Source organism: Aspergillus campestris (assembly GCF_002847485.1).
Source record: "Aspergillus campestris IBT 28561 chromosome Unknown P168scaffold_3, whole genome shotgun sequence".
Lineage (NCBI taxonomy): Eukaryota > Fungi > Ascomycota > Eurotiomycetes > Eurotiales > Aspergillaceae > Aspergillus > Aspergillus campestris.
In genome coordinates this window covers 2,049,915-2,065,309 of record NW_020194338.1, presented here as the reverse complement: position 1 = coordinate 2,065,309, position 15,395 = coordinate 2,049,915, and the positions used below count along the sequence as shown (strand labels likewise).

General features: G+C 54.1%; 5 protein-coding genes across 5 annotated transcripts; 2 read left to right on the top strand and 3 right to left on the bottom strand.

Moving 5' to 3' along the window:
• Nucleotides 1-182: 182 nt before the first annotated feature.
• P168DRAFT_120031 (uncharacterized protein) lies at nucleotides 183-655 on the bottom strand. Its single transcript, XM_024832612.1, has one exon. It carries the CDS (start codon nucleotides 570-572, stop codon nucleotides 231-233), a length of 342 nt encoding a protein of 113 aa, XP_024695462.1. The 5' UTR covers nucleotides 573-655; the 3' UTR covers nucleotides 183-230.
• Nucleotides 656-2,091: 1,436 nt separating this feature from the next.
• P168DRAFT_295790 (putative serine-rich protein) lies at nucleotides 2,092-4,360 on the top strand (the record flags this gene model as incomplete). Its single annotated transcript, XM_024838066.1, has 3 exons — nucleotides 2,092-3,988; nucleotides 4,062-4,258; nucleotides 4,322-4,360. 3 exons carry the CDS (start codon nucleotides 2,092-2,094, stop codon nucleotides 4,358-4,360), a joined length of 2,133 nt encoding a protein of 710 aa, XP_024695461.1.
• Nucleotides 4,361-5,027: 667 nt separating this feature from the next.
• P168DRAFT_249761 (lysophospholipid acyltransferase) lies at nucleotides 5,028-7,263 on the bottom strand. Its single transcript, XM_024834187.1, has 4 exons — nucleotides 7,112-7,263; nucleotides 6,999-7,043; nucleotides 5,781-6,899; nucleotides 5,028-5,712 (listed from the first exon to the last, which is right to left on the bottom strand). The coding sequence occupies exons 1-4, from the start codon at nucleotides 7,131-7,133 to the stop codon at nucleotides 5,234-5,236; spliced, it is 1,665 nt and encodes a 554-aa protein (XP_024695460.1). The 5' UTR covers nucleotides 7,134-7,263; the 3' UTR covers nucleotides 5,028-5,233.
• Nucleotides 7,264-7,439: 176 nt separating this feature from the next.
• On the top strand, nucleotides 7,440-9,831 carry P168DRAFT_325682 (Sec1 family protein). The gene is made up of 3 exons (XM_024841038.1): nucleotides 7,440-7,702; nucleotides 7,794-8,819; nucleotides 8,883-9,831. Exons 1-3 carry the CDS (start codon nucleotides 7,574-7,576, stop codon nucleotides 9,519-9,521), a joined length of 1,794 nt encoding a protein of 597 aa, XP_024695459.1. The 5' UTR covers nucleotides 7,440-7,573; the 3' UTR covers nucleotides 9,522-9,831.
• A 190-nt stretch (nucleotides 9,832-10,021) lies between these two features.
• On the bottom strand, nucleotides 10,022-15,016 carry P168DRAFT_325681 (TRAPPII-specific subunit TRS120; the record flags this gene model as incomplete). Its single annotated transcript, XM_024841037.1, has 3 exons — nucleotides 10,022-13,708; nucleotides 13,769-14,724; nucleotides 14,851-15,016. 3 exons carry the CDS (start codon nucleotides 15,014-15,016, stop codon nucleotides 10,418-10,420), a joined length of 4,413 nt encoding a protein of 1,470 aa, XP_024695458.1. The 3' UTR covers nucleotides 10,022-10,417.
• Between the last annotated feature and the right edge of the window lie 379 nt (nucleotides 15,017-15,395).

Sequence of the window (15,395 nt, the reverse complement as noted above, 5' to 3'; positions counted from 1 at the left end):
ATGGTGGGAAAACGCCGTCGCTACTGCAAGTCTGCGACTGTCAGTCTCCACCGAGATGTGTTGGCAGCCTTGGGAGCGAGAATGATCCTGCCCCGTACCGAGGGGAAACGTTGGTCTCTGAATTCAAATCAATGATTGGGCTGGGCGATTGACCAGGGACGGATCCCCCTTTCTCCATCTCCAATCACATTAGTGACGCCGTCTGGTATTATCGGCTTGCTTTAACGCCCTCAGCCACACTGCCGGAGTGGATCGATCTCCGGTCTCCTTGAGGGTCTCGAACTCCACCAGCGGTTAGACTGGTCACAATTCGGACTGGCTCCCTCGTGGAGGACCTGCCCGAGGACGACGACGGCGTGACATCCGAGATTCCACAGCCCTCGAGTTGTCGAAATGACAAAGTTGGACGACATCCATCTATTCATCCGTACGTACCTGCATACGTCCAAACATACATACATACATACATACATACACACATCCAGCCATTCATACACATACGCACACATACACAAGGTTAGAGTACACCTGTAAGAGGACGCACGGGCAGGACCTTGCAGCCTTCCCTGCATTGTGCCTGGCTGGCTGGGCTTCTTGCAGCCTGGCTTTGCATCTCATCCCCCCAGAAGAGGATTAGTTGGGATGATCCCACGGTGGAACTTGGAAGCCCCCTGATCTTGGGGGATTTATGTAACCTTGGAAATCGCCATTAATAATAATAGCATCGGGTACTAATCTGCTATCCAGCCGGACAGGGGCCGATGGGGAACTGATCTGATCCGCGAACCACCAAGCGAAATGACCTCGATCGGGTTAATTTCGAGAACACTCCCCTACCATGGATATGAAGATGATTCCGTCGGGGATGAATACCATTATGGATCTGCTTATTATGAGAGTGCCGACGATCACTCATCCACATATGTCTTAGGGCCGGATGACGACGAGCCCGTCTTCTCTGGCCTTTTGTGTCCCTCATGAACTCCATGAAAATCATTACGGCGCGCCTTTCCCGAAAATCAGTTACACTGAGCAATCTCGATGGAACACAGACACGGTGTACATGTTCCACCTCGAAATCTATTTTTTTTAATGGAGAGGGTCTCTTTTTGGGCCACCCCTTCCTGAGTTCCCAATCGTGGGGTTTCAAACCAGTGCTTTAGAGCGTGCGCAGCATGCATTAACTCCTCCCTAGATACAGCGACTCGTTCACCGCTGAGCAGCGAGATTCCGGGGCGTCCGCTAAAATTCTAGCTCGACTTTTAGCTTGACTCTAGGGGGTGGAAGGAGTTCGTCTTTTTTTCTTTTTTGACTTTTGCTTAATTTCTTTTTTTGAATTCGTACCCTTTTCCGAAGCCAAATGGAATTATAGATAAGTGCTGTTGCCGCCGCATCGATCTCAGCCGCTCGTTTCAGGTTTTTGGGTCTCTTTGCTTCCAGTCGTTCTGCTCTTTGTCGTTCTTTTAGAAACTCTTAGTTTCGTGCCTGTCTTTCCCCTCGAGCTCGACGCTCGTTTCTCTCATTCTTGCAATTTGGCCTTTTTGCGCTTCTGTTCCATTCTGCTTTGCTTTGCTGGGCTTGACCCCGCTTACCCAACTCTCGACGTGAATTGGTTCTTCTTTCGGTTCCGTCGGTTCCACATTCATTCTGAAGCTTGACTGTTCTAGATCATATCTACATCGGTTCAGTTGACCATTGTTTATTGCGCCCGCTTTCTTGCCGACAACAACATTCCTGGTTGCATCACTTCCACCCCCCCAGTCGATTTGCTGACCACAACCAAAATAAAGACGGAATTCCCCAGTCCCAGTCTTTATCTCAGCAGAATTGTCTGTCGATTGCTTGTTTTATTCACCAAATTTGCCCTTGTTAATCTTTTGCTCAGCAGCCATTGATGATCTTACATTGTTGTTTTTGATACGCCGTATTTTGTTTCCACTTTTTAATTAATTGCCTTGTTGTGTTTATTTTTTCTTTCCCCCACCCCATATAGACCGTCTTGTGTTTCCTTGGGACGTTTAATTCATGCCTGTCTAATATCTACTGTTGGTAATTACTGATAATGAACTAATCCCGAATTGCCTCGACGACATGCGCTCCAGTGGTTCCTCGAGAAATTCGTCTCCGAAGCGGAGAGCTCTCCACGAGCGAACCCCATCGCACACGAACGAGTCATCTCCCCCGACATCCTTACGAGCGGCTAGCGACAAGGTTCACCACCGAGACAACGACCAGGGGGAGGGCGACGAGGAACGAGGAGTCTACACGAGTAATCCGTACCCCACCAAGCCGGAGCATGTCCTTCTTCCGCGCCCCGGGAAAGGGCACGAGTTCGTTCCGGACGCGCGATTCCATGTGGACGAGGCACCGCACGAATCCTCCCGCACCGTCTCGACCGATGTGAGCCAAGGGCCGGATAGCAGTCTGGTCCGCTCCATCAGCGATCCATGGGACCTGTCGTCAACGTTCGATGCCGAAAACACCCCGTCCCAGGTCTGGGAGGACGACCCAAAGTCCAGCAAATCGACCTTCCCGGACCCAGATTCAGAACTCTCGGAATCCAAGCCCCGCGAGCACGGTTCCGACCAGGGGTCGATCGCCGCGTACTCGGACGATGAACCGAACACGTTGCCCGCAGCGGCTCCCACGATCAAGACCGTCATCTCGGAGCCATCTTCCCGCCAGGCTTCGATGCGCGAGCATGCCAACTCGAGCCACTCCAGCCCTAATGTGAGACCGATCGGTCCACCGTCAAGCCCCAATTTCGTCGAACTTGACAATTCGAGTCTCAACTTTGTCCGGCTCGGCGCCTCCTCCAACCCCGACACCGGATCTCGCTCCAATTCCCTTTCGTCGTTGAACTCGTTGGGTACCGTGATCCGGTATGCGGGAGCTGCTCAGTGGACACATGGCTCTTCCTCCGGCTCTAGTTCGAAGTCGCGGTCACGCTCCCGTTCGCATTCCATCCGTTCTCACCGCCACTATCCCTCGATTCCATCCGTACGGTCGATGTCGACCCAACCCCGGGAACGCAGCCATTCTGGTTCCGCCACCGAGTCTTCTCGAAGCGGCCCGCCGTCCGACATCCAAGCCATTGTGGACAGCGGGGTTTTCATCCAGTATCCGAGCATTCGAGAGCCCTCGTCCTCCAGCTCTAGGGTCGACGTATCGCTCTCCGCCGACTCCGAGCACACCCCGGACTTCCCGTCGGATCAATCCTCCGAGCGTTTCAAGTCCCACTTGTCCACTGTAAGCTCTCGGTGGTCGGCGGAGTATGACTCAAGGGGCCCCTCGCCGGCAGACGAACCCACGCAAAATACACTGGAGGAGCCCTCCCGACCCCCGGCAGCGCTCGCGCGGCAGAGGCCCGCGTCGTCCTCGATGTGGCTGGTTGATGCCTCAGGATGTGATGAGTCGATGGATAACATCTCTAATCTCCCCACGCGGCCCACAAACCCGGCGGTGCCAAATAGCCTGTCTTCTGGTTCGCGCCAGAGCAGTGTACGGAGCAATAAGCGGCCCGGCACAGCGTCCAGCATCGCCTATCATATCCTCCCCAACTGGGCCCGGATGTATTATCAAATGGAGGGACAAGCCGAGAATTCAGCCCTATCGGTGGTCGAAGCCCACCATGCGCCCGAGGCGCGTCCAAAGAGCACCCATGCTCACCCTCTGTCACGCATGGAAACCACGATCAGTCGGCCACGCACTGGCACAAACGCAAGCCGGCAGAGTGTGCGGTGGCATCCCGATCCCCGCGACCCCCGAAGCCACTGGGTCAAGGGCATGGATCCCGAGGGCAGGCCTGGGACTTCGCGGGACCGTTTGCGAAGTAGTTGGTCCGCTCATCTCTATCCGGACAGGCGTGCTGTGCAGCACCGCGCCAACGCCTGGACGGCACCCTCTATGGATTCCAGATCCGAGCCTTTGCTCGGCCGGAGGAACATCCAAGTATGGTCTTTCAGCGTGGGGTTCATTTTCCCGATTGGTAGGTCCGCCTTGAATGAAATTGTTGGATTGTCGCACCCGTGAATCGACTTACTGATCGGATTTCTTTCCAGCCTGGCTCGTGGCAGCGTTTCTCCCACTACCCCGAAAACCCGAGATGATCCTGGAGGAAGATACCGACTCCGAACTTGAATCGACTCTTCGGATGCGACTGTTCGATGTTGAGCGGAGGCGCTATGAGAATGCCCGCTGGTGGCGGAACCTCAACCGATGGATGAACCCGCTGGGCCTGGTCATTCTCACCATCGTTGTATGTGACATCTCCCCTTGTCTTGATGTAGTAGGTGTGAAATGTGGATCTAACCCTTGACAGATCACCCTGGCTGTTGTAGGGACGACAGTAGGCTTTTGAATTAGCCTTTTATTTTTATTTTTGTTCGCCAATTCGTGCAGACGGAGGTTCACCCGACCTCCAACCCCTTCAGCACGCCGATTGGATCGAACATTGTTCTTGATTTACTTCGTTTGGAGCCAATTGTGCTTGATACCCCTTCTTCTTTTCTCCGTTCCGCACCCTGTTTACTCTACTCTACCTTCCGCTTCATTTCCGTTCATCCCCGGTGTATGGCTGCTTGCATATCTCTTCGCATTTTTGGTTCGTTTTTAGAAAAAGCTAACTCGACACGACTCGACGACTGTGATGCACATAATGTTTGTTGTTTATTATTATTACTATTGTTTTCATCATCTCTTTCTATCATCGGTTTGTGACCTTGATCTCCATCCAGGTGTTTGGTTTTGCTTTTATCTATCTGCTACTGCTTTGTTTCCGTCGACTGATGGAAACAAAGCAGTGGTCTGTGGCTGGAGCACAGCAGGCAAAAGGTTTTTTTCTCCATTGGGGCTTTGGACCGATTCTGGAAATATATATATATATACTTGCGTTGCTTTCGTCTCCTCCTGTTTACTTGGGAGGATCCTCATTTTGTTGTTCTTTTCTGACCCCGCCCGTGTATTTATGGATGTGTGTTAGATTACGTGAGTGTCCAACTTATTCACTTTTAGAGATTTATTGATTGGTTGTATATTGCTATGTGCATGGTTTCTTTCTTCTAGTAAGTGGGGTGGAATTTGTTGTAGTCCAAACAATAGATAGACAGCTGGTAATGCCCGAAAAGCCAACAGTGAGATCGTGTGTCGCTTATTCAAAAAACGCCTCTATGTAGTCACTTGTATCCGTTCCTCGGAGAGACATACGTAAACTGGGAGGGTGACAAGCGAGAGGTCACGAAAGCGCACGGCCGATCTTACTCTCCACAGCAGCCTTCAAGCTCTCGCCCGTGGGCATATTCGCCACACTACCGCGGCGCCGTCGCGCGTCGATCTCAGCCTTAATTTCCTGCACGGCTTCGTCGAAACCCTCGATGGGGTCCTCGGGGAGGCCGAGAGTCGGCTGGAGATTGTCGGTGCTCGTTGTGCGCGGGGCGTGAGGGCGGTTGCGCGCTTTGAGTTTCCGGATGAGGAGGGCTTTGGCGGGGCTGGCGAAGAAGGCGATGGCGATGGCGTTGCCGATGATGCCGTAGAAGTACACGCTGCGCCAGACGCTGATTGAGGGGCCGAAGGAGAGGAAGATGAATGGCATTACGGCGAATGAGAGGGTGAGCTGCGTGACGACCCAGCTGGCTATGTCGTAGTAGCGCTTGTAGGGGGTGGGTCGGCTGCCGTCGGGGGTAAGGAAGAATGGGCGCACATGGCGACGGAAGTCTGGAGGGGTGTGAGAATGGGGAATGGGAAGGAGTGGGGGGGTGTGGGATGGGAAGAGGAAGACTCACTCTTTGCGACGGTTTGGATGAAGGATCCCAGGACAAAAGTCAGGTAGTAGCCCGGGTAGAAGCCGTGCCAGAAGGCGCTGGTCGCAAAGGTCGCCAGGCTGGCGCGGAAGCCAGGCTTCTTGCCCTTCGGGGTGACGCGCAGATAGACGTAGTTTCGCAGCCAGTGGTTGGTGTTCTTGTTCCAGCTGCCCAGGTATGCGTGGGAATTCTGAGCCGTCTCCAAACCCCACGGATCTACATTTTCCAGGCGATTCCAGAAGACCTTGCCGGACTTGGGGTCGAAGCCGTTGTATCCCATGCCGGAGAGAATGCAGGCGCCCTCGGTGAGGGCCCACACGCCGTAGTACTTGACTCGTGTAGTGAAGCCGAGGAGGTACAGGACCCAGACGCGGCGGAGGAAGCCCAGTTGGAAATAGCTCTCCTCCTGCACGGTGTCTTGGTTATAGACCGAGTTCAGCTGCAGGAACACGAAGATCCACACCAGGCCCATCACAGCCTTTTTGGTGGCCGGGGTGCCACTGCGGGGAATCTTGCGCTTCTTGCGCGTTGGTGGCACCTTGGACGGGTCGGTCCCCGGGGGCACTTCGAAGAGCGTGGTGTCGATCCACCGGCGGTAGTCGTTGTACTCGAAGGACGGGCCGCCGAAGAGAGACGGGAAGAAGAGGATGTAGCCCAAGTAGTCGAGGAGACCCGGGAATTCTCGGATGGCCGCGTACTTTTGCGGATCCGACAACTGCTCTGGCGGGAGGCGACCATCGTGAACATTCCAACAGAACGACGACAGCTTCATGACCATCACCATCTGGGCGCCGGTAATATCGACGGCCTGCGGCTGCTCGATAATTTGACGATAGATGTGGCTGATGGACATGTGGCCCATCAGGACGATGAATCCGATCCAGGGCATCAAGGATCCATCGACGTAGTATGCGATCGCATAGATAGCCGAGGCACTGTAAGCTAGGGTACGAATGCCATCCCAGAGATCGAACAGGCCGACCAGATAGAACAGCGACACCCCAATGATGAACGCATTCTTCTTGGCAGGCTGAGCGTCGGGAATCCTCTTCAGCAGACCGGCAAGAGGGTAAGACAGGAGAAACGAAGCAATGAGTTTCACTATAGGAAAGGTTAAAGACCTTGAAATTAGCGGTGTGAAACAGGAGCAAAGCCAGCGTTCGAATTCAAACGTGGTTAAGGAGAGGAAGAAGGTCGTACACTCATCCACCGAGGCTCCGGTGAGTCTCGCAGGGTAGTCAAACACTGAAAACGACAATCATTCGGGTCAGTCAAGTCGTAACAGAAAGGAAGCTGGGAGGAGAGCAACCCACGGAGATTGACGTAAGGCAACATGATGAGCTCCGAACGCGCGCGCGTCAGAGAGAGAGAAATGGATTAGAATAGAAAGGACTGGACTGCAGGGAGCAACATGGGAGGCGACAAGAACGGAAGATTCTTGAGCGAAGAAGATCCTCGAACCGCGATGTGAAGAGAAGAAGAAGAAGAAGAAGAAGAAGTGGAAGAAGAAGAGAAGTTGAGAGAAGAGAAAGATGACGATCCGCCGCTTGGCGTCCGCGGATCTTCTGGACTTCGGCTTCATGAACACGTCCTCCTCTTCCTTCTTCTCCCTCTTCTCCTCTCTCCCTCCTCTCCAATTCCTTTGTCTACTCTCCTCATTCATATCCTATTTTTGTGCTCTCTCATGGTTCTTCTTTACGTCACTCAATTAATTGATCCCTCTATCTTCATCCCCTAATCGACTGTCCCTGGAATCACTTCCCCACCCCCTCACCATGGACGTCGTCGCCGCCGTATCCGGGTACATCTCCAGGATGGTCACGGCTGGTGATTCCGCGTCAGCCTCGTCCTCCTTGTCCTCCTCCTCCGCTAAGATGAAGATCTTGCTTCTGGATAGTGAGACAGTGGGTACCACCGCCTTCCCTTTCCCTCCTCTCTGGTCCCCTGCGCCCGCGATGTCATGGTTTCGCTGACGGAAGATGGATGATTCTCTAGGTCCCCATCGTGTCCACGGCCATCACACAATCAGCTCTCCTGAATCATGAGGTGTACCTGATCGATCGGTTGGATAATGCCGCGCGGGAGAAAATGCGACATCTGCGCTGCCTGTGCTTCGTGCGCCCCTCCCCAACCTCGATTCAGTTTCTCATCGACGAACTCCGCGAGCCCAAGTACGGGGAATACTACATCTACTTCAGCAATATCGTCCGCAAATCAGCCCTGGAGCGCCTGGCCGAGGCCGATAGCCATGAGGTGGTGCGTGCCGTGCAGGAGCACTTCGCCGATTTCATCGTCACCAACCCCGACCTATATTCGTTGAATCTGGGCTTCCCCAACCAGCGGGTGTGGAGTCACTCGCCCGATCTGTGGAACCCAGATGCCCTCCAGAGGGCCACCGAGGGCGTTCTGGCCGCCTTGTTGGCTTTGAAGAAGAACCCTCTGATCCGCTACGAGAAGAACAGCCTCCTGGCGAAGAAGCTGGCCACGGAGGTTCGCTACCAATTGACGCAGGAGGAGCAATTGTTCAACTTTCGAAAGACCGATACCCCCCCGATCCTCTTGATCTTGGACCGCCGGGACGATCCAATTACCCCGTTGCTCACCCAGTGGACGTACCAAGCGATGGTCCACGAGTTGATGGGGATTCATACCGGGCGCGTCGATCTGCGGGATGTGCCCGAGATCCGACCGGAGCTTCGCGAGATCGTTCTCTCCCAGGACCAGGACCCTTTTTTCAAGAAAAACATGTACCAGAATTTCGGCGACCTGGGCCAAAACATCAAGGAGTACGTCGAGCAGTATCAGACCAAGACCCAGAACACCATGAACATCGATTCCATCGCGGACATGAAACGCTTCGTGGAGGATTACCCCGAGTTCCGCAAACTGTCCGGAAACGTGAGCAAACATGTCACCTTGGTCGGAGAGCTTAGCCGTCGGGTCGGGGAGGAGGATCTCCTGGACGTGAGTGAGCTGGAGCAGAGCTTGGCGTGTAACGACAACCATGCCAATGACCTCAAGGTATGTCTTCAAGTTCCCCCTGCTTCTTTTTTCCTGAATGGCGACTGATCATCTGGCGTGTAGAACCTGCAACGCATCATTCAGCTGCCCAGAGTGCCTGCCGAGAACAAGATTCGCCTGGTGACGCTGTACGCCATTCGATACGAGAAGCAGCCAAACAATGCCCTTCCGGTTTTGCTGGATCTACTCGTCACGGCCGGCGGTGTCCCCTCGTATAAAGTCAACATCATCCCCAAGCTGCTAGCCTACCATCACTCCCTGCAGGCCCCGCCGGTAGCCGGGGGTTTCTCAGATCTGTTCGAATCCACGTCTTTTTTCTCCGGCGCTCGCGACCGCTTCAAGGGACTCAAGGGTGTAGAAAACGTCTACACGCAACACTCTCCGCGACTGGAGGTGACACTGCAAAACCTGATCAAAGGCCGGCTGAAGGAGCTGCAGTATCCATTCCTGGACAATAGCGCCCATACCCGCGACAAGCCCCAAGACATCATCCTCTTCATGGTCGGGGGCGTGACATACGAAGAAGCCAAGATGGTCGCCCAGGTGAACGCCAGCTCGCCCGGCGTGCGGGTCGTCCTCGGGGGCACATCGGTCCACAACAGTACCAGTTTCCTAGAAGAGGTCGACGACGCGGTCAGCGGCTGGCCCGAGCCCGCTCCCTCCACCGCCGCCGGTCGGCTGCGGAGGGAGATGAATCGGTAGTTGGCTCATCCTCTTATCTTCCCATTATCTTCTCTTATTTTCTTTGACGCTTTTTATTCCACTGGACGGTCATGTTGTGACCTGGCGTCGGTCGGTGTTGGACAAGATGTCCCCCTCCCTTTCCCCCTTGTTTGTCGCTTCCTCGTGTATTCCAGAGCATTTTGATATCCTTTTTTTGAGGCCTAGGGAGGAGATAGCTAGGTCTGGGGTTTATATAGTAGATTGGCTTTGGGGGGTCAAGTGAATCTGATTCTTCGGTGCCATCCTAGGGACCTGTAAAGACAGCATACCTACCTAGGTTACATTGATGGCCAACATTGAATCCCTTGTAGCTTTGGGGAGGTCCTTACAACCTAATGATCAGCGCAGGGCGCTTCAAGCATGCTTATTTGTGCTCAAGCACGTAGCACACAGTAAGCAGAAATTATCTACTGGTGAGCACAAAAAAGGCTTGAATTGTTTAGTGAAGTAGAAATAAAGTAAATATGTACAGTCAATTAACCTTGGTTGGTTATGGGTCTATATAGAGGGAACTAATCAAACGAGACGAGATCTGTACGGCTGCCGTTCTGCCCGTGGCTTATTATAGACAGACATGGATCACATACGTAGTCGCCGGCGTCGTTCGTATCAGTCATACATAGGATATAAGAGAAGAAACAGATTATCCACATCAGGGGTACGGGTTGCTCCCGTGGAAGACAGCCGGTAAGGTAAAGTTTCCCAAGACGAACGCTCCGCTCAGTACAAAAAAAAGGGGAATGTGGGAGAAAAGAAAGAGATAGAATAGGAAGAATATGAGGGAAACTGTACATGGGAACTGAACATAGAATGTGAGCGGCAACGTGCAGGATGCGCTCGTGAGCTAGGTATTTGTCCTCGGCATTATGCGACGACTACTCGTGGGCTTCCAAAATACAAGTCTCCTTTGCATGCCATATGCGCCGTTTCTTGGCGACGTCCACTCCAAAGGTATCTTTGATGACGCCGTCTGCGTCTTGGTGGGAGACGGATTCTCCCTCGGCGTCGAGTAGATGTCGCAGCAGACGGACTTCTTCCACCGTGGCTCCGAACTCGTACTCTCCGCGGCAGAGGACGGTCACTCCGACTGTGGCGGTTGCTGATTCCCCGGGGTGAATGATGGGAAGCACCTGTTGCAACATGCCTGTCCAGGCGAGGCGTCGCGACAGGTCCAGGGCAATGTTGCTAGGCTGGTGGCGGAGGCTTGGTTGGAGACGAAGCAGAGGATGGACCGGTTTGGAAGTGCGGTTGCGGACGGTGACGGTGAGATCTAGCATATCGTCCGTCCGGACGTGATACTTCGATCGCCCGAGCTGGACAACGCTTTTCCCATCATCGGACGACGTGGGCTCCTCCGCCCGGGAGGGGTTCAAAGAGTAAGATACATCGACGTCCTCGAGGGAGAAGGCATCTACCATGCGCGTATTCAATCGCAAGTTCCTCATGTCGATTGTGCCTTTGCGACGGGCGGGGCCTTCGCTCCACGATCCGGACACGCGTTTGAGGAGCTCCTGTCGGTACCAGAACGTCTCGCGAGAGGCTGCTTCGCCTTCGAACGTGAGCTTGTGGGCACTGACCACAAATTGTCTCTTGACGCCGGTGTTGATGATAGGAATTGAGGCGTGAGGGTTGTCCAAATGGACACGCGGCAGCACCAGAACAAAGCGGGATGTCTGCCCTGGTTGAAGGTCCCCTGACACCGTATACTGTCCGGGCTTCTCCTCACCGGTGTCGGCGATGTCTTGCGTCGACATTGCCGTTGGCTGTTCGCTAACGCGCAAGGACACTGATAGAGGGTTGGGCCAAGCGTTGCGAAGATCAAGAAGTAGGACACAATGATCGGGTCCATACAAGCCGCGTCCAATGTGAGAAAGTACCGGCGAAAATGGATCGCTATCGGTCAATCGTGATGGAATAAGGTCAGTAGATTCTGCGGCACCAGCCTCAAAGTCGATGCCCTGGCGGTTCCACCAGGCGAAGTCGCCACTAAAGGGGAGAATATCACAACGAGCCACTTCTATACTGGCATTCACCGTGACAGTAAGCGGGACGAACAACTGGCGGGTATAGAATACCTCTGGCAGTTGACCGCGAGGAAGTCCCACGCGAGAATAATCGATCTGGATCGTGGAATCCTGCAGGCCAGTCTTGCCGAGGATATCGATGGTGAACGTGGCACTTTCACCTGCAGGAATAGCAAAGTCGCTCGGATTCAACCCCTCGCGACGCCACCGCAATGCCGGTCGGACGAGGTTGAGCTCCAGTTCGTAGATCTCGACTGGCAGCAGGTCTTTGTTGCTCAGCGCAGACTGGATCTGTCGGCCAGTAGAGTCTTGGAAAGTGAACAGAATGAAGTCCAGAGGGCAGAGTGATGTGTTCCGTAGTGTAATGCTGAAGGTTCCCATTTCCCCATCCAGGACCATGACTGCGGATTGCGATAATGACAGCGACTCTATCACGAGGGACGGTTGCTGACCGATTACCTTGACCTCACAAGTCGTGGTTGACGGTCCTTTTTTCATAACTTGCTTGCCGTCTCGCGACTCGGTTGAGCTCCAGGAAAGAGGTCGCTCCGTCGGAGGCTTCTTAGCCGCAAGCCCAGTGCGCTTGCATTTGCTTTCAACCTCGGGCCTCCAATGGCTCCTGAAGATGGGAAATTTCCGTTCTCTGCAGTACCGAACCTTAACAACACAACCAGTCACCTTGAGCGGTCCTTCTTGGTGCGCTTTCCCATAGACAGTGAGTTCTTGCAAACTCAGCGGAGGGAGAACAATCCATTCGGCCACCGCATCGAACGGGACGCCCTCGCTGTCAAGACGGAGTCTCTCAATCTCGATCTCGAATTCGTAAGGGTTTTGGAGGGTGACTTGGAAGGCTGCGTGTTCCCCAGCCACCATGAGCAGCTCGGATGCTTTGCTGTTTGTCTTCGAGAAAGGGTTATACAGAAAGGGGTCTTTGGTCGGCCTTTCTTGGTTTGACGTTACAGCGTCAAGGGCTGATCTAGATCGGCGTACGGGCCTTCTGGGGTCGGGGAGCGAGAGCAGCTGCACACCACGCACCAGAAAATCGTCCCAATACTCTGCCTCCAGCCCGGCCGCCCCCAACTTAGTAGCAGCTCCCACAGTCCGTTTGATATTGTTCAAAAGCCGAACCTGTTCGTCCAGTGGGAGGTAGGGGCGATCATAGTAGGTCTCCGCAAGCATCAAGTCCCCCCGGATGGTTTGAAGTAACTCGACCGTAAACTGGAGGACGCCACCAAAATCTGGGAGCGCTTCGCAGCAGTTGACACATGCTTTGAGGACGTCGATTTTCAGATTCAAGTCGCCGTAGCCTCGCAGGGCGACATGCCGAAACGATCGCTCAACGATAGCAGGGACTGAGTCGTGTTCGGGGACAAGCTCCGGTTTAGCCGCACCTGACGCCTTGTCCCACGCGGGGATAGACGAGGGCTGAACTCCATAAATCTCGCCTACTGTCGAAAGAAGTGAGCGCATACTTTCTTCCATGTTTCCGGGGCCAATGTCGAGGGCGTTGATATCAAATGCTGTGTCACTGAGAGACGATAGCCCCGCAGCGGGATGGATGCCCACTTCCGCAGCGCCGATTTTGCGAGCTTGAACAAGTGTGGGAACCATGATCGATAAAAACTCCCTCAAGATAAATGCCTTTTTCCTCGGCAAATTAAGTGTATCCAGAACAGAAACGACGCCGATGATGATGGGGATGGCGTCGGTGGCGGGTAGATCCGAGCTGGGCGACAGCGGCAATGCACGAAAGAGAAAGTTGGCAATCTCGGACTTTCGAAGAAGCACCAATCCACGAGGCCGTTCTGGCCGGTACAAAGGTTGCAAAGGCTCGTTCATCACAAGGTACTTCAAAGCATTGTCGTCCAGAGCACCGTCGCGAACGCACGCCGCCACCAATAATCGCGACAGTCGCATCACGGTCTCCGAGTAAACGAGCTGGGGGAGAGGCTCGTTGGTAATGTTGGCCGCACGGTTGTAAAGGTTGAGTATGTTATTGGCCAGGTCGGGCAAGAGGTTCGACAGATTTTGGAGAGAAATGACCCGATTCCCGGGGGTGGATTGCCCGGCACTCGTGTCGACAGCGCTGCTGTGAGATGACTTCGAGGATTTCTCGGCCACTGGGTAACAAATGGGAGGAATCTGGGGGCAGTTAGACAGAGGTCAGACAGTCCTCAACGACAGAAGTGCAGGACCATATACCTGGAAATCCATTCCGGCCCAGCCGAACATCAGCAGGCAAAGAAGAATTGATTCGAGCGCCTTTGCATGCCAAACATAATCACTACTCGCTCGAGCATTCGACGCGGCCTCTACCAGTTCCTTCAACGCATCCGGCCATCGTCCTGCTTGAAGGAAGAGGGTTCCAACCACAACACCCATACGACCCTTTATTCGGTTTTTTGTCCGGTCTGTTGCGCTCATACTACTGACAGACATTCGGTCACGGCTGTGCTCCTTGGACACCGGCTGGGAACTGGCTTTTCCAAACGTACTCGAGCGGTTAGCCAATTGGATCGATCGACTGATCTCATCGAAAGTCGTAGGCGTTTCATGGTCACTCAAAACGGGCGAGCTATGGTTCGAGGTCAACTGCGGGGGTGTTTCGGGCGATCCGTTCGAGTTGGGAATCTGCGCGGGCATGGTCATCCGGTGGAATAACCGATCTGTTGGGCGCGGACGGAGATCGGGACCTCGATGTGGACCCCAGGACGACGCCTTCGGCGACTCAATCGAGGGTATACTTTGGATGATTTTCGCGAATTCGTCCAGTTCGGAAAGGAGCACGGATGTGATGTCGCAGAGCACGGTTTTCATGGTGGTGGCCTTGGACGCCTGCGGGCCTGGGATCCACAAAACACCATCTGGATCGTTGGTGATCTTGTTGACATTCTCATAGTCGAAGATGAGAAGCTGATGGACCAACGCCCTCGGGTTCTTCTCCTTGATGAGCTCCAGTCCCTGTCGAAGCTCGTCCATCCCATGCGGGGTTGCGGACTGTTCGGAGGGTGCTCCTGCAGCCTCTCCGGCCGGTCCACCTAGTTCCCCCCCATCGGCAATCGCGATTATGACCAGAGGCTCACGAAACACCTCAAAAGGAAATAGCTCTAGGTGGGAGGTAGGAGGCACCGAGTAGGAAAGGTCGTAGAGAATCATCCCTGTCGGAAACGCGAGCGGGGAAAACATGTCTAGGATAGAACGAGAACGTTATTGACAGTCCCCCTCAGGAGTGTAGAGAAGGATAGATCGAGTCTATCGCAGGATCAGACGGGTTCAATGCATACTTCGATTGGGTCGCGCATCAGGACTAATGTCCCCCAGGCGGACGACATTCTCGGCTTGGAGTCTCGCCGCAAAGCTTAGGAACCTGGAGCGTTTGATCTTCCCCACAGGAAGTAATAACGCCCGTAGGCGCACCGGGGCGATTGGAGAAAGAGGATCGACACCCATACTGTCATTCAAAGCGATATGAAACGCAGGCAGTTGATCGGATGTTCAGGACTGCTCCCAAAAGGAGTGGTGGTGGAGGTGGGCCAGCTTGCCGGGGGGGTTCTATACAACGAGGGACACAATCATTGCATATTCGAACCGGGGAGATTCCACAAAGAAAGCGCGCAACCGAAGACAATCAAGATAGATCTATATCGTGGAGCTGTCAGAACACTCTGGAGGGAAACCAACAGCAATCGTACAATCCAACAGGAAGAATAACACTCCACCACAATGACAACACTGGCAACTCCGGGGGAATTGGTGGGAAAAGGGCGGGCGGTGTGTCACGGGGGGAGAGCCTAGCCTAGCCTAGCCTAGCCTAGCTTAGTCCAGGCAT